The sequence below is a fragment of the Cottoperca gobio genome, chromosome 17 (assembly GCF_900634415.1).
Source record: "Cottoperca gobio chromosome 17, fCotGob3.1, whole genome shotgun sequence".
Lineage (NCBI taxonomy): Eukaryota > Metazoa > Chordata > Actinopteri > Perciformes > Bovichtidae > Cottoperca > Cottoperca gobio.
The window spans coordinates 25,051,184-25,073,421 of record NC_041371.1 but is presented as its reverse complement, the minus strand read 5'-3'; the positions used below and the strand labels follow the sequence as shown (position 1 = coordinate 25,073,421).

General features: G+C 40.1%; 1 protein-coding gene and 1 long non-coding RNA gene across 2 annotated transcripts; both read left to right on the top strand.

The window, feature by feature from the left end:
- The first annotated feature begins 2,127 nt into the window (after positions 1 to 2,127).
- LOC115022764 (uncharacterized) lies at positions 2,128 to 5,650 on the top strand. The gene is made up of 4 exons (XR_003833953.1): positions 2,128 to 2,199; positions 2,391 to 2,929; positions 4,935 to 5,007; positions 5,131 to 5,650. It is a non-coding gene; the product is annotated as an uncharacterized LOC115022764 (long non-coding RNA).
- Positions 5,651 to 15,677: 10,027 nt separating this feature from the next.
- cyp7a1 (cytochrome P450, family 7, subfamily A, polypeptide 1) lies at positions 15,678 to 19,899 on the top strand. The gene is made up of 8 exons (XM_029453861.1): positions 15,678 to 15,760; positions 16,796 to 17,036; positions 17,173 to 17,382; positions 17,738 to 17,932; positions 18,106 to 18,305; positions 19,008 to 19,138; positions 19,304 to 19,482; positions 19,597 to 19,899. Exons 1-8 carry the CDS (start codon positions 15,678 to 15,680, stop codon positions 19,897 to 19,899), a joined length of 1,542 nt encoding a protein of 513 aa, XP_029309721.1.
- Positions 19,900 to 22,238: the final 2,339 nt, after the last annotated feature.

Sequence of the window (22,238 nt, the reverse complement as noted above, 5' to 3'; positions counted from 1 at the left end):
GAGGGGAAGGGGCTGTAGCAATATTTCTAAGGTGGTAAAAAGCCTTTTTTGGGACATTACTGATCTCCACTTCTCAGGAGGCCGGCGGAGAGGCCGGCGGAGAGGTCGGAGTCTGCGGTCGGAGTCTGCGGAGGTCCGGCAGCGGGAACTGGAGTCTGACGCGGCACAGCGGCGGAAACAGGGGCTGTCGTGGCCCAGCAGCAGAAACAGGGGGCTGTCGCGGCCCGGCAGCAGAAACAGGGGGCTGTTGCGGCCCGGCAGCGGAAACAGGGGGCCGTCGCAACCTCTTTTCTCGTCAATCCAGGCGCAGCCTGTCGCATCCTCCAACAGTGGTTTCGCTTCCACTCTCCAAAAATTATAATTAAAGTGTACACTAAATCATAGGTCTCCTCGTCCATGACATCTGCTGAGTCCATGTTTCTGGTCAGTTCGTACTGTCACGGTGGGGAAAAGGTGAGAACTCAAATGCAAGGCGGCAGACGAGGAGATTAACAAAAACAGGGCTTTATTCCAAAAAGCTTACGAAATTCCAAAATAAGGCAAAAAGTAAAACTAAACACAAAGCAGGACGACACAGGGAGAACGAGGAAGCACGAGGAAGCACGAGGAGACATCTGCAAGGGTGACACTTAGATGATGAACTGACAAGGAACACTGGGACAGACAGGGATATATACACACAGACACTAAACGAGGGGAACGAGACACAGCTCGGGAGAGAAGCTAAAACACAAGGGCAAGGTGAACGGACACAGGAGGAACAAATCAACAATCACAGAAAGGGAAAACACACAGACAGGAAGTACAACTAGACATGACACAAGGGGGAGTGAACACTTCAAAATAAAACAGGATATACAAAATCACGATCATGACACTCCCTGCTCTCCTCTCTTCTGTCTCCTTCTCCCTAAAACAAAACAATGTTAGATGTTACATTAACATGTTAGAGCAAGTTTAGCTATACACCACTAAACAAAAGCAGGTTAAGTTGCAAAATAAGTACACATATTATAAATAATAAAATATGTATAATCAATCCGAACGATTGCACTGGAGTTTTTAAGTGATATTCAACTGTCAACCAAGCAGGTAATATGATGTATAAATTATCTATACAATCGCCACAATCTATGTAAAATATAAATCAACATTTAAAACTCTTAGGTTTGAAAGTTAAGGTCTTAAAAGTTTTACTTTAAAAGGCTAACTTGCCAAGCTGCATCGTACAGCAGCTCCTAGCAGCTCGCTTTACGCTAACGGTTAAGCTATATAGCTTAACTGTCTAAGGCATAGGTCTTCAAAAGGGGGTCCACGGAGGTACTGCAGTCAAACAAAATTGTTTGTAGATAACGCAATTAAAATTAAAAATATTTTTTATTTTAATTCTTCTTTTTTTGCTTTGCCATTCATATTCCCTCCTCCGCTGTACTTCGCAAAGGGCGGCGACACACACCTACAATCAGAGTGGAGGAACAGACCTCCTCAAGCCTCTTGTGTACAATATATATAGTAGGGGGTCCCTGCACCACACTACACCAGTTTGGGGGTCCTTGGCCCGAACAACATTGAAGACCCCTGGTCTAAGGTTAACGGTTATAGCTTAACGTTAGGCACTAACGTCCCGTAACTTAGTTTAGCAAAAATATTAGATTATAAGGTCCTTTGATTTTATAACATCAGTATCGTTAGCTATTCGAGCGAGTTGAAACCCAATACTTACATTTAAAAGTATATCCATTTGCCGTTACTGCTGGGTCGAGGGGCGACATTTCTCGTCGGAAAAAAACTTCTCTGTGCGCGCAATGAATTTTGGGATACCTGAGGCCGTGAAGGATACATGTATCCTCCAAATCCGGGAAAAGAAGGTTGCATATGTCGGCTGCATTTTAAGGAGTTGCCGCTGTGACGTAATCGGTCTATAAATGCAGCCTACGAAGGCTGCAGCCCCTGAATTGAGACACAGCTCATTTCCTCTGACATGCCATTCTCTATCCACCCACCAGATGTCCCCGTACTTTCTTCCTGTCTTCATATCCTCACCTGGGCTTCCGTCCTCACTCACACACCTGTTCCCAGTTCCCTCATCACCCAAGCCTGTACATAAACCTGCCATAGTCACCAGCTTTTTTTTTTTTAGATCATCTTTGCATGTGGGGCAGCTGTGGGTCAGGAAGTCGGTCATCCCCCAATCGGAAGGTCTGTGGTTAGATTAAGTGTTCTTCAAGATACTGTGAATGCTTGTGAACGTTTAGCACTCTTGATTAGCAGGTGAAACCTTATAGTTTCAAAGCTATGTGCCACCAGGTGCTATATAAATGCAGTCCATGCATGTACAGTATGTTGCTTGTTCCTGCTTGCCTGACTGCAATTTCATCTAATCTCATCAGAGCCTTGGAGTCTGCGTTTGGCTCCACCCTGCCTGTGTGCTGCTGTCTTCAGCCATCACAGTATGATGTGACCACGCATGGACCTAGCATACTCTTTTGAAGATGAGCTCTATAGTGGAGAAGAGTACAGGATACAGAGGTCAACATGGTTGATGAGCTCTTTACCTGGCTGGCTTAAAGACTTTTTAAGTATTCCTGTTTTCCAGCCTTCTAGCCCTCAGCTCGCTATACTCCAGTCTTCACTCTAGAATGCCAGCAACCAGCCTCCACACTCTGCAGCCCCCTAGCTGTCCCCCTGAGTTTCCCTGCTCTGCCTCTGCCGTGCCCACAGACTGTTCACTTCGGGTCTCTTGCTCTGCTCCTGTCCAGTCCTCCATTCTTCAGTTCCCTGGATACGTGTCCCAAAAATTAGTTTGGAGTGAAATTGTACAATTACTTCAGATTTTACATGGTCAAGAACAGGGTTAACAGGAAAATTTCAGCAAACGTCTGAGGGAAAGATTTTATTAGAGTTTAAACATGAGGACAGTGTTCACAAGGTAATTTTTCCCTTAATTAAAAAACAACTGTACAATAAAATAACTATAAATTTGACATGATCATAGCTGGGGTCATTCTCAAAAGGATTCCATTCAAAATTTCAATCAACCAATTAGGGATTTACATTTTTATTTATTTAATTACAGTTCATAAGGAAATTATAAATATTTCAGTTTTTTTTTAATAATGTCAGCAAACCTCTGAAGGTAACATTTTATTAAATTTCTGAGTTTAACATTTTTCACAACATGTGTAACAATACAATTTAAGATGACTTTCCCCGTACAGTAAAGTGAAACTACTGCAAATTTAAATGGTCATAGGAACATTTTGAGCAGAATTTCATTGCGCTTCTCAGCAAACCTTGTTATGGAAACAGTTTTATTATATTTGTTATCTTTTGTGAGTTTGTTTTTAATAATGCTTCTAAACTTTTTGTCATTTAATTTGGCCTTCATTGCTGCAAATCATGCTAGACTCACAAGGACAACACAGAACAGTACACTATATTAAAAGTAACACAGTATCAGGATACAGATAAGGAGTGCATTGGAAGGTACACAAGTTTCAAGGTCAGCGTTATGTACTATATGTACTCTGTAGAATGAGGGTTGTGTCAGTTTCCACAATCCAGTAAGAAATGTGTGTTAGTGAACTAATTGCACATCTTTTGTATAATTTATTTCTCACATATACAATTGTGCTCAGATGTGTGCTGCCCTCTGGAAAATACACATCTAGCTGAGCATATGGGAGAGAATTTAAGTTTGAGTTTTTTTTCAATAAATCTTTTAGAGGAATTTTTCTTTTCTAATTTATGAACTGGGTGTGAATAGGAGTTGTTTAATTTTTTTATTTATTTGAATGAATTCAGCATTCAGGCAAAAACAGTATATTTTATAGTCAGTGATATTGTAGGAGATTGGATTGCAAAAATTGGTGTGAATGAGTTTGACAAGTTCATTCCCTAACCTTAACATGTGTTTTAACCTTACCCTAAACACAGTTTATTTTCCATAAATTCCGCGATCGTTCCTTAAATATACCTTAGTTTCTATGTGCAGATATTGTAGAAAGTACACATTTTAGAAATGGTGGAACTAAAGAAATATTGTCATTGGACATTACGGGGATTTGCAGAATAGTCATTAATGTACTTGTCTGGCAATAGGCTTCAGAATTCTGGATTAAGAACTCATTTTAGGATCAGGACAAATTTCTGACAGATTGTCATTTCACATGCATTTTAATTGACCAAACAATCAACAATATTTCTGTCATGATGCCATTGGTTGAATTTCTAGCAGGAGACAAATTTGTTCACCTGTTTAAGCAGCTCTGTTGTCCAATTTCCCATAGAATAGCTGTCAAACAAATCTGATATAAATCACCATTTAGCTGCCTTTTTCTTTTCTTGTCAACATTGTTAAGGGTGTGATTGTGTTGTTAAACCTTGTTTGACTGAACATAACGAGCCATTAGAAGCTAGTGAATTGACATACAGCGTGAGCATAATAATTGGAGGTTATGGCCGTGCAGAAAGTCAGATTAAATGTCCAGCGCACACGATTGATAAAAACAATTAGACTTTTACAGGTTTATTAACAATGTAGCACTTTAAATTGTATATTTATCTGACATTTTATGGATCAATGTTTCAGAACGTTGTGCCTTCTTCAGGAGGTAGTTGACACAGCTGTGACCAAAAATAACTTGAAATGTCTTTCTAGCAGAAAACCATGTGGTGTGTTGAATTTGAAGCACATCTGGATGTCCATTTCCCACTAGTGTATAAAAGCAAAGTAATAATCTGATGGTAGAAATTCATTGTAAAAAGCTTGTCAAACTGACCATGGAGCCAAGGTCTTCTTGTTTATCTTTATTATTTGTCTACTACCTTACGTAGCTTAAAAAGCCAAACTTTTACAAACTTAAAATATATATACTATATATTGTATATGTTAACCAATAAAACTATTTTATCAACTTGTTTGCAACCTGCAGGTAGAAGCATTAATAGAGTTACTGCAGTTTATCAGGAGTTTCAAGGCTGTGCAGATTGAACAGTCGATTACAGGTAAGTGTTTGTTTATTACAGCCCAGTGATTATCATTCAGTTTCTTTGCTCTCTTGACCTTTTTATCTCTCTTCCTCTGTCTGTCTCTGTTCCTTTGCTGGCCTTCATCTACCCTTCTCAAAGTTAATTCCAGGTTAAGGCCATACCAGCCGACTGATACCTGCCAACACAGAGGTTGATCAAACCTGGATCAACCATTTCCACATGTCTGTTAGATAATGCCGGGCCAGCCAGTATTTGATATCAGTATCTGTTTTTTATAACCTAATGTAAAAGCTTGTGAGCATGTTTGCATTCTGAAGTTAACATTTTGTACAGCCTCACAGAGCCAATAACCTGTAGACTATTTGCTTGTGTATTAACATTTGATCAGACTAATACTTGTAAGAGCAGTGGATACCAAACCAGACTAAAAAGGAAAGTAAATTAATATTGGATTAATGTTCAGCAGGAAGACTCAAACACAACTCTAAATGAATGCCAATGTTGGTCTGTGTCTGCTGGATGTGTAAACAGGATCACCAAATCAGCTTTATAATAATGTTAACGTTGTCTTTACAGCTTATTGTAATGCCCCAAGAAACCAAAATAAAAATCAGCTTCTGGTTTCAACCATAACAAGGACTTTGGGTTGACTTAACACAACTACATTACAGTAAAGGAAAACAAATACATTGATAACAAACAGTTAACAGATGCATTTAATAAAACACTTCCTTATGTTAATAAAACAAAATCTGGGAGGTGTTTCTTACCAAATGTATTTGGTAATTCAAATTATTTGTATCTAACTTTTAGGAGACAAGATTGCGTCTTCTGGCCAAAATGACAAAATCATACACAAGATATTCCATAATCTATCTGGAAGATAGCAATAACATTTGCAGTACAGCACATTGCCTCATTGCTTGTAAGGCTCTAGGAATGTTAAACTATTTTATAAAAAATATTTATTTTGGGATGTGGAATAAATGGAGCGTTATGGTTTTTATTCTTAGTTATTAATAGTTCTCTTTAAAAATTACTAAAAATCTTACTCTTTTATGTCAGATTGGATGACAAACCTGATGGAAACAACTTTGAAATAAAGGCACAGTCATATTTACATTATAATGACCTTTTGGATGGAACACAAAGAAAGGCCATTCATATGTTTACACCTGAGGGTCAGGTAATGCTCGATCATAGCTAGTTTGTATAGTGTGTTGTCCGAACATGGAAAGAGTGAATGGTGTTGATAGTTGTTCGAAACAACTACTCAAAGGCAGAGTGAAAAGCTGGCCTTCATAGAGGGGTGGGTAACAAGACATTGTTCAAATAAAATATCTGTCCTGGGAGACATTCATAGTGTTGGATTAGGTTGTTCACATGAAAAGTGTCAAGGGTAAAAAAATAGAGATGGAGAGAAAAGATTAAACCCTGGCTCCTTTTTCATCTCAACTGGCCAATCACTGGGTAAAGTGGGTGTTGTTAGATCCCATAGATTATGCCCTGATAGAACCAAGATACATCTGGACCAGCTGTCCAATTAAAAGTTCTGCGCCTAAAGCATATAGACTGTTTAAGCTGGTGGCGAGGAGATTCGCCTCGCTCTTAACTGTCTACGTCCAGGCGCCTACCCTGCATCCTCTGGGTGTTTTTGGGTCCAACCCTTCCTGCTGTTGCTACCACATTATTACAAATTTGTAAATCGTTACTCCTACAGTTACATTTATCTGTTCATGGTTGTACATTTATATCATGATTCATACATTTCATACACCACTGGTTGTGCTGATTATACTTTAATCATTATTCAATACCTAGTTTATTAATGCAGCACATAGCATTTTGACTGAGTTTCTCATGTTTCATACTTACAGTTTATAATGTTTTAAGAATATATGAATGTTAAAACTATCACTCCGTCTTACACTTTATTTTGGATGAGTCCGGTTCCACCGTCCCACAGGAATCTCTCAAGATTCCTAACTCAACAATAAGTGCAAACAATCATGAGGATACAACTCCGAACAGCAAGAATCTTGCAAGTACATTATCTTCAAATAGGTAGGTCCTTTAAGTGCAGAACAAAAGTGCAACATACAGAAACAATAGAATACAAATTCAACCATTAGCTACAAACAATTTTTAAAAATAGATATGGCTATGGTTTATGGCCTGTCAACTGTGAATGTCAGATTGTCGGTTTCATTAAAAGTTATGGACACAGTCCCCCTAATCCAATGTCAGAAGGTTGTTGAGGAGGGCTTTTCAGAAGCTATTTGCGGTCGTTAAGACTGGAAAAGCACTATATAAATGCAGTCCATTTACCCATCATCATCATCATCATCTTCCAAAGAAAACATGTCAGATTACACAGCTGTTGGGTGTGAGGGTAGATGTAGGACAATGTCACAACAGAACCTAAAAGAGGTATTTGTAGTCCTGTACAGTGTCTACAGCCACCCCTTTGATGGAAACCGGTGTTAGGGGTGTTTTCCACCTGCTGAACTCCACCACCAGCTCCTTTGTCTTGCTGGTGTTAAGCTGCAGGACAGAAATGTTGACAGAACTGTTCCCTGTGGGGCCCCCGTGTTGCTCACCACGCTATCCGACACACAGCCCTGCAGTCTAACGCACTGTGGCCTACTAATCAAATAATTCACAATCCAGGACACCAGGGGAGCGTCGACTTGCATCGCCGTCAGTTTACTCCCCAGCAGGTCAGGTCGGATGGTGTTGAATGCACTGGAAAAGTCCAAGTGAGCGTAAGCACGGTGAAGCAGGAAGATGATGGCATCTGTTACTGTTACTGGAACTGAATACTTCTTCCGCTACTGAGTATTATTACACGGCAGCCAATAACTAAAACTGAAAAGTCAAAAATGTCCCCATACAGACTAGCATTAGATCAAATCTAAATCAAAGTTGTCAATGAACAGCTTTTAGCTTGGAAATAAGTAATGAAGTAATGCGAGCATCCTGGGACCTTCTTCTTCAATTGTCTGCCCAGCTGCCAATTAATAGCATTTTGTATGTGAACCATACAGCCCCTTTAACCCTTGATGATGCATGCAATGCCAATTTCAAAGTTCATAAGCAGTTGTTTTCTGTTGTGGGTGCAAAGATTGGTGTACTATATGATTACCAGATAAGAAACAGAAAACTGACAAACTAATACAACAGCTCCTCTGTTACCCTAAACCTGACCATGACAAGGTCACCTAGCTGCATTTGTCTGGGATAATACATAACACTCTTTATCAGCATTTATAACACAGCAATCCAATTCCTAATCAAGGAGGCTCTGCATGTAATGTCAAGTACAAATATCCAATGGTGATAATTAGAATACCACTTTTACTGAAGGTTCTTGCTTTAAACTGCATGTTTCATTATCAAATAGACAGAAACATATTTTTCATTCTTATTAGTGCCAAACAACAATAAACCTCCACTGTCTGCTGTCCACGTGACTTCTTCAATACTAATGACTAGAATTGGGAAAGACATATCTTTAAAAAGATGATTGTTTGAATATACTGAGCTATGTAACTTGTCTGACCCGACCAAATGTCAGATTTCAAGCCAGCTATCTAAATAATGTCTGTTTGCTAGCTAACTGTGATTGGGGCTACTATAGTTGTATTGGATACAATCATGTTTTAGTATGGACACAACTCCAAACCGCCGCATTAACTAAGACCTCAAGTTTCACAGCAGTACATTTTGTAGGGCCCGCTACATTACCAAACCAAATGAGAGTACTGAGTTTGAGTGAGACAATTTGAGTAATCAACCTTCTGGAAATATGTCACAGCAAACGCATGTGTGCAGGGAGTGCAGACCTAAAGACACATGCATGAATAGACACACATACAACTATAGCGTGTAATAGCCTATAAATACAGCAAGGCCTTAATGTGCAGAATTCATTTTAAAATTAAGAAACGTTCAATTTCACACTTTGCTGGAAATAGTGATTGAAGATGCCAATGAGAGATTTCAGACATGGGACAGCTCGTTTCTGTGTTGAACTGAGAGGTTCCCATACCAGGAGATGATGTTGTAGGTGAGAACACTCTCAGTGAACTACCTGTAGACCGTGTGGAAGGTGTGTTTGCTGGCATTGAAGCTCCTCAGTTCCCTGAGGAGAGAAAGCTGCTGCCTTGCTTTTTTGTAAATTGAGTCTGGGTTGGTCTGAAAGGTGAGTTTATTGTCAATGATTGTTCTTAGATATTTAAAGTGAGTGACCTGTTCCACTTCCTGCCCCTTCTTATGAAGGATCAAAGAACAGTAATGTTAATGAAGCTGTTGTCGAACCAGTTGGCAAAGTGATTGATGTGCTGAGAGTTGGGCTTTTAACAATCAAATCAACTTTTAATCGTCACACATGCACACAGCACAGCACAGAGAAATTCTGTATCTAACCCATCCTAGTATTAGGAGCAGTAGACAGCTAATATACAACGACTGGGGAGCAGTGTGGGGGTCCGGTGCCTTGCTTAAGGCCTCTGCAGTGCCCAGGAGGAAATCTGGCACATCTCCAGGTACCAGTTTACACTCCGTACTTGGACTTAAACCGGACTGAGCTCATGCCGCCTAAGTGTGAGGTCTTTGCTGTTGTGTTTCATCTCATTCGTATATATGGAGAACAGAAGGGGAGACATAACGCACCCTTGTGGATGGCCAGTGTTCAGAACAATGAAGTCAGAAAAGCTGTTATTTAAATGGACTCAAGTTTTTTGCTGACTAGACGCTCCATGAATTTTCTTAATAAAGGTTTGAGGGCAATGGGTATGAAATCATTAAATTATTTTGTGTGTGCTGTTTTAGGACAATGGTTGCCATTTTCCAGGCCTGCGAGACAAAACTAGTGTTGAGGAACAGCTGGAATAGCTGGGTATAGATGGGTCCTAGTCCTTTTTTCCACCTGTCCTGGGTGCTTTGCGAGGATTAACTCTTTTGAGGATCAAAATGACTTATTTTTCCTTTAATGTCACAGGGGTAGGTGGCATTCCTGCAAAGACAGAGGCACATTCATCACTGAAATCATGTTTTTATCAAATCTAGAATAGAACATGTTCATTTGAAAGGCTGACAGGGTTATCCTATTGAAAGGAAGCTTTGTTTTTCCTCATTGTGTTCAATCCCCTCCAAGCTCTTTGCATTGACATTCTTCAGCTTCTCCTCAATGGTCTTTATAGTCCGTTTTTGCTTTTTTAACCATACATCTAATTTCCTTCTCCAAATCTTTCACGTTTTTCCACTAATTTCTTCTGATTTAGATAGTATTTTTGGTCTTTTGTTTTTGGGTTTTGCACCTGGGTACATAAGCGCCCTCCACATTTCCAAAGCACCAGTCCAGAGTCTTATTGAGGATTTGATGGAAAACCTTCACGCTCTGCTTCTAAAGGATCTTACTGGAAGAGGAAATAACACTTCGTGCAGAAATTGATCAGATGTATGTTGATATGGATAAAGGTGCCTTTATAAGGTCTAGGGCAAAATGGTTGGAAGAAGGCAAAAAAAACACCCGCTATTTCTTTGCCCTCGAAGTAAGCAACCAAAAAGTTAATTCCAAGTCTGCCCTTAACCCAGGGGTCGGTAACCTATGGCTCGCGAGCCATATATGGCTCTTTTGATGACGCGATATGGCTCGCAGACAATTTTGAGCTGACATTTTTTAACATGATTAACAAGTAATAAACAATTATACTGTGTCATTTTAGTTCTCCCCTCTCCTTTCCTCCGCTCTGTCTCTGACTCAAACTCATTCACAGAGGGCCAACATTAAAAACTGGGACTACGTCGAGGGCGAAACATGGTCCACATTTATTGAACAGGATACACATAAAGTGCAAAAAGATATGGAACATATTTAAGTCAACTGCAGACGGATTGCTGAGCAGTTAAATTTTAATATGCTGCAAAATCGGCAAATGCGCTCAGTTTATGAGCAGAATGCTGTCGGGAACACAGCGGTGGAGATGTTTGTCAGTGTTTGGAAACACGTAGTGACCAAAGTTTCCTTCTGCATCAGAGTCTCCCACAGGCAGCTTGGCATCATACATGTCCGTGATCACACGGCCCTGAAGCTGCAGGTTTAACAGTGAGATGCTTCGTTATGTCGCACAAACAGTCCAGCTCACATCGTCCCAGAGATCTGTGGTGTGTTTCCCTTTGCTTTCCAAAAACTTTCATTTCATTCACACATTTAGATTCTTCCTCAAATGTCTTTCCCCATGGTTGTGCCATGCATTGATTTAATTACCAAAACCGGCGGGCCAGTTATGACGGACATATGATATTTTCTCGCTGGTCGGATATAATTGCCTTGAGTTTGACACCCGTGCAGTAAACACTGACACGTGCACATAAATGAGATAAATAACGTAAGCGTTTAGTTTATTTAATAAAAGAGCACGTGTTCAATGAAACACTGATACTGCTATTATTACTCGGAGACGTGTTATTCTTAAAAAATGCACGCATAAAGTTGCATTCAAATTTATATGGCTCTCAAGGAAATACATAAAAAAAATATTTGGCTTTTATGGCTCTCCCAGCCAAAAAGGTTCCCGACCCCTGCCTTAACCTATTAAAAATCCGATGGCCCACCTGACATACATTTCAGAGGCTGCAGGCTCAGTTTTAAAACTAGAGTGAAAATAATAATAAAGGAATTCATTTGTACCAACTATGTCAGGGGTCAGGAACCTATGGCTCACGAGCCATAGTTTAATCTCTTTCGATGACGCGATATGGCTCACAGACAATTTTGAGCTGACATTTTTTAAACATGATTAACAAGTAATAAATAATTATACTGTGTCATTTTAAAGTAAAACATTTAACAGCGGATTTTGTTTTAGTTCTCCCCTCTCCTTTCCTCCACTCTGTCTCTGACTGTAACTGTGTGCGGGGGGGCGGAGCCCTGCCCTTCGCGAAACAGCTGAGGAGAAACTGCGCAAAGCAAGCAATAGACCAGGGGTGTCAAACTCAATCACAGAGAGGGCCAAAATTAAGGCATCGTTTCGGGGGTGAAGCTTGGAAACTGCAGCGCCCACAGAGTCATACTTTGCCTTGATTGTGGCGTTACACTGGAGGTCAATCAGCTCCATTTGGATGTTCACATGTGCTGTTTCCACGTCAACTGCAAACGGATTGCTGAGCAGTTAATGCGCAGTTGGGAACACAGCGGTGGAGATGGTTTGTCAGTGTTTGGAAACACGTAGTGACCAAAGTTTCCTTAATGCATCAGAATTTCCCACAGGCAGCTCGGCTTGGAACGCTCTCACTGCATCACACATGTCCGTGATCACACGGCCCTGAAGCTGGGTGAGCAACAGTGAGATGCTTCGTTATGTCGCACAAACAGGCCAGCTCACATCGTCCCAGAGATCTGTAGTGTGTTTCCCTTTGCTTCCAAAAACGGCAAAATTTCCTCACGCAAACTCAAAAAATAGACAATAGGACAAACACTGATAGCGCTTTTAGTATTCGGAAACGTGATATACTTAAAACTCAATTTTATTAAATATATGGCTCTCAAGGAAAAATTATACAATATTTGGCTTTTATGGCTCTCCCAGCCAAAAAGGTTTCCGACCCCTGTCCTAAACTATCAATTTGGAACTCTGATTAATAATTAATTTATTAACTACAACCAAATAATACCATATCAATAAAGGTTCAAGGATTTTGGAGTTATTTCATAGTAGAGATTGGCAGCATTCACTCTTGTACAACATTAAACAAACAGCATTTATATTGTAAAAACAGTCAGTTGGGTACTACTGTGGTCCAAACTAAAATGTCTTCACAACAATTGGATGCATTGCCAAGAAATGTTGCTTGGACATTAATGGTCCCCAGAGGATGAAAACCTGCTGATTCCTGGGCACCATCATCAGGCCAAAAGTTTTCCATTACTTTGGTTTGTGACCAAATACTTGCACAATGTATGGCAGTCCCATCAACCTCAGTTGTACTTTTTTATTAATCAAGTTTGCTTATTAGCAAATGTTGGTATGCTAACAGACTAAACTAAGATGGTGACTTTGTTAAACAGCTTTTAGAACTTTGAGAATGCACCCATGGAGAGATGCAATGCAGTGTGAGATTCAATAGCAGTACATAAAAAACATGTCCCACAACTACATAACCATGGTGTTCTGGAGAAAATAATACCATGCTAACATTAGCATTTCACTCAAAGGACCTCTATGATAACATAATCCCATGGCCTCTAGCATGGCTGTAGACCAGGGGTCACCAGCCTTTTTGATACTGAGAGCTACTTCAAGGGTACTGAGTAATACAAAGGGCTACTTGTTTGACACAAACTTCCTGAATAATATAGTTGCACGGTTCACCTTTAATGATAATATTATCATTAATAATAATAATCATAATAAATATTAATTTGCAAAGAGACTGTTAAGTTAATTATTCCTCACAATGATTATTAACAATGATGGTAGGAAACAGATATATTATACATTATTTATTTTTATTTCAACATTTGAAAGTCAGAGTTATCACATCTCTGATATTTTTAATAAATATCTTTGACAGTTTTGTATGAATGAGCACATTTGATACAGTGATACAAAGTATCACTTCTGTAAAAACAATAAGGAAATCATTAACTGTCACATCTTCAAATCATATCCTGTTCGGAACATCGGAACCTTTCTTTTCGTCTTAGAACAGTGTTTTCAATATCCATCATTGCACCTTTGAAGACCTCTCTGTCCGAAAAGGCTTTCTTGTTCTTTATTTAAAATAATGTGCGGCTCTAAATTAAGCTTCTGTTGCTTTTTCTGACTTGTTGACCGGCCTCGTGAAAAGAGACTGCCTAATGCCCAAAGCTGCCTTTAACTCTCGGCTTGTTCTGCCCGCAGTGCTGCAGCTGGGTAGTTAGTTAGTTAGCATGGTAGCTTTTGTGACACGTACCGAAGTGTCTCCACAATGTGCCGCTTTGCCTTCGCCCCGCAAATTACACTTTTCTTTCACTGTTGTAAAAAATAAATCTTCCTCCCAATCATTGTGAAAATAGTTTTCTTTCGCTTTTCTGCCATGTTTAGCGTAAAAAACGCACCTAGCGCCCCATCGTAGCTGCTCCCGCTAGCTTGTCTCAGCGAAAAGGGAAATGGAGATTTAGCTTACAGGGTCAGAGTTCATATATACATACAACATTTTTCTTTTTTAAATTCTATATTCAATATTTTCATTTTAAAATAAAGAATAATTCAAGTGTTAATTCAATTTTAGACGGAGCTCCATGGTGACTAGTGCTATTTTTAGAACATGCTCTGCGGGCTACCCCTGCTGTAGACACTTCCCGTTCACACAGTCAGCACTGCAGCTACTAGTAGTGCTCCATCAGAAATACAGCAGCACCGTCCTCAGTAGTTTTACCCTTGAACCGGTAATAACGGGCATCCAAGACTTTTCTACCTACTTTCCACAGGCAAGATCTGCAAACTTGAGTAAAGGCTTTGTTTAGGCCTAAAACTTCAGTAGTCTTTTACTTGGGCCTACATCTCCATCATTGTTATCATGCAGGTATTTTATGTCTCCAAATGCTTTTTTTATTTTTAGAATAGTTATTTTCTCATTTTTAGATGTATTGTATAGTCATTATCACTCTAATTTACAATCTATCAAACTGTGTTTCTTATGTCATTTGTTGTCATTTCATGTTGTCTTTCTTGATTAACCAGATGTATTCACCACCGGCACAATGACAAGTCGTAACAGGTCACACTTGTCACATACCATGTTCATTTCTGCTCCCGCCTGCAGTCACACACACGCACAGAAGTTCAGCAGGGACCTTGAATCTATTTACCAACCCAGCACTATCACTGCACAGCCCTTCAGGTAACACTGTCCATGGACTCCAGTCAAGGCCATCACAAACACACACACACACACACACACACACACACACACACACACACACACACACACACACACACACACACACACACTAGAAAATTCACAGTAAGATAACACACTGTCATTTTATGTCTTTAGTGAATTTAAAAGGAAATTTTAATAATATAAAATTTGGAATTAAGATGAGTATTTCTATTACACTTTTTAATTTTTTTTAAAGACAATCATGTTTAGGCACATTTTAACAGATGGATTTGTTGATGTGAAGTGATCTGAATCATATCTGACAATCCTAGTTGCAGCTTTTGACATTAATCACCAACAGAACATGTAGAAAATATTTTAAGCTAAGAAATGCTGAAAATAATCATCCTCCCTTTTCTTTAACCTTACATACATGCAGGGTTATCTCAAAGGAAAAACATTTCAGATAGCATAATGCTCATTTCGTTGTACAACCCATGATCAAAAAACAGAACTTTTTGCAAATCAAGTGATGATATCATACCAGTTCACTGAATCCGCCCTTGGGCCCTCCCTAAGGGACAATGCAAGTATAAAAACATGCTGCACCGCCTGTCATCACACTAGGTAGAAGCGACACTGCTCACACACAGACTGCTTGCACAACTTGCAGTGACTCTAGGAACAACATCTTTAATACACATTCTTCTGAAGTAGTTGACGGTTAGTGTGATCTGTGTGGAGCATTAGTAGTGGTTAGTGAGCCTCCTTGGGTGTTGGATGTTCCTCCTATCATCATCATTAACATCATCAACATGATAATAAGCATCGCTCTGATCTGGACCATAGTGGTAGGATTCTGCTGCCTTCTCTGGCTTGCTGTGGGCATAAGACGCAGGTAAGACTAAACATAAGACAGATAGGATGCAATGTATTAGTGCTTTCTTATAGTTTAAGTTCTAGTATTTTACTTATACAGCATGTCTGGAACATTAAACATTAATAGGAATCTGCTGATGTACATAGTTCCTCACCGATGCATGAGGCCACTTATGTAACCTCTGTTATGGAGTCACTGTGTATGACATAAGTATGCGTGCAGTCTGTGCTAATAAAACAAAAGCTTCTGTAACAATGCTGGAATTATTTTAGCAGTGTGGTGTAGCTGCTGTGGTCAAACTGTATTCACATTGACAAAATCAGAGAAATGTTTCTAATGTAAAAATATATGTTACAAAGACTTTTGTTAATAAGAGCATCATAAAGACATTAAGGCTGGTATTTAACTGTAACAACATTGGTAACTGTTTTGGAAATGTTGTTAGGAGGATCATTGTTCAATTTCAAGGAAACTGTGCTCATTGAGGTGCAGTATGTTTTATTAATTTTGAGATTAATTTTATGTTTTGGTGGTCTAGGGGTTAAAGCGAAGACAATTAACTGCAACCTCTCTGGTTTGCAGCGGTTTTGGACTTTTGCTGTACTGTACTGTGGTGTCCCAATATTACATTTAATTAATGAATTAATTAAATGTAATTGTGTCAGTAGGGGCTGCTGTTCAGTGCAAAGCATGTAATAACTTATTTGGTTATTTTCAGGTTTTCACATTACCTGAAGATATTTTGTGTATTCAGACATCTCTCTTAGACAAGGCTGTATTTGTTTTTATTTCATGAAGAATAAACACTTTCATGAGCTGACTATAGGTTTAATCATTATTTCTGAATATCAGTCAGTAATAGTAAGAAGCAAAATTAGCACAACTCCTATAAAAATGTCATGAAATATAACTTTGAATATATACAATCTTCATAACCCCCCTCTGTCTACACAAAAAACTGAGCCACAATATAGAAAACAGTTTGACCTTCCATCATTTGTTTTGGCTTTTACTGAATATTGTCTGCTATTTCTTTCTTGCCAATGCCCACAGGCAACCTGGTGAGCCTGCTGTTGAGAATGGATTCATCCCCTACCTGGGTTGTGCTCTGCAGTTTGGAGCTAATCCTCTTCAGTTCCTCCGCAGCCGCCAGAAGAAGTATGGCCATATTTTCACCTGCAAGATCGCAGGCCAGTACATCCACTTCCTGTGTGACCCTTTCTCTTACCATTCAGTCATCAAACAGGGGAGACACTTGGATTGGAGAAAGTTCCACTTTGCTACATCTGTGAAGGTCAATTTATTTGATTGCATCTTTTATTATTCATACCATGTTCTGTCAGGATATTTTTCTTCTTCAATAGGGGACTTTCTTATGCTACCAGTGAGTCTTTCAAAGGTCCTAAACCTCTTCTCCATACCCTAACCAGGCATTCGGCCACGACAGCTTTGATCCTCGCCATGGCCACACCACAGAGAACCTTCACCAAACCTTTCTGAAGACCTTGCAGGGTGAGGCTCTGCCCTCCCTGATAGAGAGCATGATGGGCCATCTCCAGGACGTCATGTTGAGGTCGGACACACTAAGTCCCTGCAAGGACTACTGGGAGGTGGATGGCATTTTTGCTTTCTGCTACAAGGTCAGTAATTGGACTTAAGACTGGAAGCACACGAGATCATTTCAGACACAGCAGTGTGCTATCCAGCCAAAAGCTCTCTAATTTATAGAGGACACAGTCTGGATTGACTGACAAAAGTGACTTCTAAATTTTGTCCAACAAAGTCAATTGTCATGGCTGAAACTTGATAAAAAATAGACAAAACAAAACAAAGTACCCCAGAGGGAATAGACTTACAATAAGTATTCAAGTTTTGACACTGTATACTCATACTCATTTTATATGCATTTCCTTAGCCTCTATGCCCTACATTTTGAATTGAAAACAATGTTCCCAACAGTCCTAACTGGTTTCCCTCTGTCCTGCTGTCCGCCAGGTGATGTTTGAGTCTGGCTATCTGACTCTGTTTGGTAAAGATCTGGGTGAAGACAAGATTCAGGCTCAGCAGGCGGCCCAGAAAGCCTTGGTCCTCAACACTTTGGAAAACTTCAAAGAGTTTGACAAGATCTTCCCGGCGTTGGTGGCTGGCCTACCTATCCATGTTTTTAAGAGTGCCTACAGTGCCAGAGAGGTTTGTGGGATTTTGCTACGACTAACAAAAGAAGCAATGACAAAATAAACTACCTTGACCTGATGCCACAATGCATCTGTGCTGCCAATTCTAAAAAAATGTTTAGCAGTGTAAGCTTTGCATAAGAGAAGCTCAAGTATTTGAATGTCTTTTTGTACTTTTAAAATGTCTAGAATCTAGCAAAGACTATGAACGCGGAAAACTTGTCGAAGAGAGAGAACGTGTCAGATCTGATCTCTATGAGGATGATCCTGAATGATTCCTTGTCTACCTTCAATGATGTGAGCAAGGCAAGGACCCATGTAGCTCTGCTTTGGGCTTCACAGGCTAACACCCTGCCTGCTACCTTCTGGAGTCTCTTTTATATGATCAGGTATGCTGATAGTGCTCTTTTTCTTTAATATGTGGGCTGTCAGGAAATATAACAGAAGGCAGCCACTACTGGATTGCTCAACAGCAATACGTGTTGAAGGTTCTGACTGAACAGAATAATAACAGAAGAACATATTTGTAGTCTCTAACGGCTCTTTTGCATTAGTAAATCACAATTTCAGATGTCATCTTCCTGTAAGTTAACTGTCAGATGTGATTAATTATTATCGCAACAACACTTCTTTGTTTTGCCTGGGGCTAGGGTGGCTAACTTTACTGGCTTAAAATGTGTCATATGTATATTTATGTCATGACAAAAAATGTCTGTTAATGACTGATGGTCATTGACTTCATACAGTAATGGACTGCCAATCAAATAATAAATAGTTTATGTTCACGTCCATGTTCTTTATGTCCCATACAATTGAGGGACACTTTGTTCTATACAACAAATGCTTCAATTACTGCACTGTTCATCTAATATAAGTACTAGCAATATGATAAACAAGTGTTTTTTGTTTGCACCAAGTGTCACAGTTACAATTAAATTTCACTGTCGGAGACTGGACACATGGTGCTATTTCAATGAAATTAAAGCATTTGTTTCTGCATTTGTTGAAATGAAAGTCAGTTATCCAATATCAGTAAACAATGTCTAACAGTGACAGTAAAGTGACTAACAAGCTCTTGTATCTGTGCTCAGGAGTCCAGAGGCTATGAAAGGAGCTTGTGAGGAAGTGCAGAAGATTCTGAAGGATTCAGGTCTGACAGTTGACCCTAGCGACCCCACACTGAAACTGACCAGGGACCAGCTCGACAACATGCCTGTTCTGGGTAAGATTTCCAATAGATTACTTGAAAATAGAAGTTACTTGTACAACAACTAACAACTGTGGTCTGTGTACACAATTTGTACATGTTTTGCTTTTTCAAATATAGTAAACAAATGTTATGAACCTAATTTATTTCTTTGTGTCTTTCTGTTATTTATGTCAATAGACAGTATCATAAAAGAAGCCATGCGTCTTTCCAGTGCTTCGATGAACGTACGTGTTGCCAAGGAGGACTTCTTGCTTCACCTTGACAACCAAAAAGCTTACCGTATTAGGAAAGATGATGTCATTGCTTTGTATCCACCAATGCTGCACTACGATCCAGAAATCTATGAGGATCCCTATGTAAGCCCTCTATGTAATTACTACTTTATAAATGGAAACATCATTTGTGTTGTGCTACTGAAAACTTATCTTCCTTTCTCCCTCTCCCTCTCCCTCTTCCTCTTCACTGCGCAGGAGTTCAAGTTTGACCGTTTCCTGGATGAGAAGGGTCAGGAGAAACCCACCTTCTACCGCAGTGGCCGACGGCTGCGCTACTTCAACATGCCTTTCGGCTCTGGGGTCACCAAATGCCCTGGCAGATTCTTTGCTCTGTATGAGATCAAACAGTTCCTGACTCTTGTGCTGTCATACTTTGACATGGAACTCTTGGAACCTGCTATCAAAGTCCCGCCTCTTGACCAATCCCGTGCTGGTCTGGGAATCCTCCAGCCTACCTATGATGTGGACTTCAGGTATAAGCTGAGATCTAACCACTAGGCTCTTTGTCAGACACAGTGATTGAAGTACATATTGTACATCAGTGGATGCAAGTTATTACACACACCAGGTTAGTGGAACTGGGCTGCAAAGTCTGTTTTATGCAGGTCCTTTTGCCAGAGTGTGTGTTCAGCATATATAAAGATTTGTGTTTCTTCTGTAGGCGGAGATTGCACGTAACCTGTTAAATCAGCACATTTGGACTGAAGCTGTTTAAAATTGTTTTTTACATTTGTAAATCGACAGTTGAATGGGTGACAATCAGAGAGAGAGATTTATTTTTATTTTTTCTATTCACCCCTGGTTTGGAATGTCATGTAACCTCCACCTTAATTATCCCCAGGAATCGTCGGAATTCACCTCTGGGCTTAAGGGTGGCGAAAAGGGTCCTCGTAGCTGTTTCAACACCCTGGTGATAAGTGCAAATATACCATACACAGCAATAAACATTTCCATGTACAAGTATAAGATTAGGTTTGCAACTTCCGTATCGTCATTGAGGCTATGCTATTTTGGCCCTTAGTTCCTTTCATAGTAATAGTAACAAGACTTGCAGGTGTTACAGGTCTGACATGCCTGATGTGGGTGTGTTATGCATAAGTATACAACAATAGAAGCGACATCACGTCATATTACCTGGGTATTGTTTACAACCGCCACCTATGAGCAGCAGCTGGTTGTCAGCTATGTACCACCTCATTGTCTATGGAAGGAGTTCAGAGTCAGTGTCAGTGGGGGTCCCAGGCCTTGTTGAGGAGGTAACCTGCAGTTGGGAAGAAACTTTATTTGAGGCGTGAGTTTTTGGTCCTGATGGAGAGCAACCACCTGTGGAGTTTCCAGGCTGGGAAGGGTCAGACAATCTTTCCTGCCCGCCTCAGGGTCCTGGAGACAGTCACTGTTAAAAAAACCAGTATTGATGTATTGGTAGAAAAATACAAGGATTATAAAGACACTTTCAACATTCCAATTACAGCAAGTTTAAAACGGGACCCAGGTAAGATGGCAGCCACATGGTTGCATCCCAGGATGGCAAGTCATTAAAGCATATCACATCTATTGTTTTATACATATGGTATTATAAATAATCCCAAACTATATCTGTAATGTCAAAGAACTTTGGGCTGCTAATGGAAAAGAAAGGGGCCGGGGACAGGCATAAACAGTGAAAACATGTAGGCTCTGAACCAAAGTAACTTTATGACAGGTTACTGTTGGTCAGTGGTCACCAACCTTTTTGATACTGAGAGGTATTTCAAGGGTACAGAATAATATGAAGGGCTACCTGTTTGATACAAACCTCCTGAATAACATAGTTGCACGGTTCACCTTTAATGATAATATTATCATTAATAATAATAATCATAATAAATAGTCATATACTGTATGTGAAGAGACTGTCTGATCACATGTTAATGTTAATTATTCCTCACAATATTTAGCATGCAACATTATTTATGTTCTCAATCTACATTGACTAACAGCTAACACTCCGGACGCTAACGTGGACCTACCAGGATTCACCACAGTGAGAGCGGACAGGGACGCTAAACGCAGTGGCGTAAAGGAGGGGGACTCGCACTGTTTATTAACAACAGATGGTGTAACCAAGGACATGTTACGGTTAAGTACACTACTTGTGACAGGGACATTGAGCTGCTTGCTGTAGGTCTCAGACCATATTACATGCCTCGGGAGTTTTCGCACGCCATTGTTGTTTGTGTTTACATCCATGTGTACACGCAGAGACCGCATGTGACGTCATTCACTCTACTATCGCTAGACTGCAAACCCAACACCCAGAAGCTTTCATTGCCATATCAGGAGACTTTAATCATGTAACTCTAGACTCCACACTACCATACTTTCATCAGTTTGTAAGCTGCCCCACCAGGAAGAACAGGACATTAGACCTCCTGTATGCTAATGTAAAGGGTGCTTACACTGCCACCCCCCTTCCCCCACTGGGGAAGTCTGATCACAACCTAGTGCTTCTGAAACCACAATACAACCTACAACCACAAGTTCCTTTAGGAAGTGGTCTCCGGAGGCAGAGGAGGCTCTGAGAGACTGTTTTGAGTCTACTGACTGAAGCGTCCTGCAAGAGCCGCACGGCGAAGACATTGAGGGTGTGTCACACTGCATCACTGACTACCTTAACTTCTGTATGGATGTTGTGGTTCCCATAAAAACTGTATGCTGCTTCCCTAACAATAAGCCCTGGATTACCAGTAATGTCAAGGATTTCCTTAATAGGAAAAAGAGGGCATTCAAGGAGGGAGACCGGGAAGAGTTGAAGCGCGTGCAGGGGGAACTCAAGGTTCAACTGAGAGAAGCAAAGA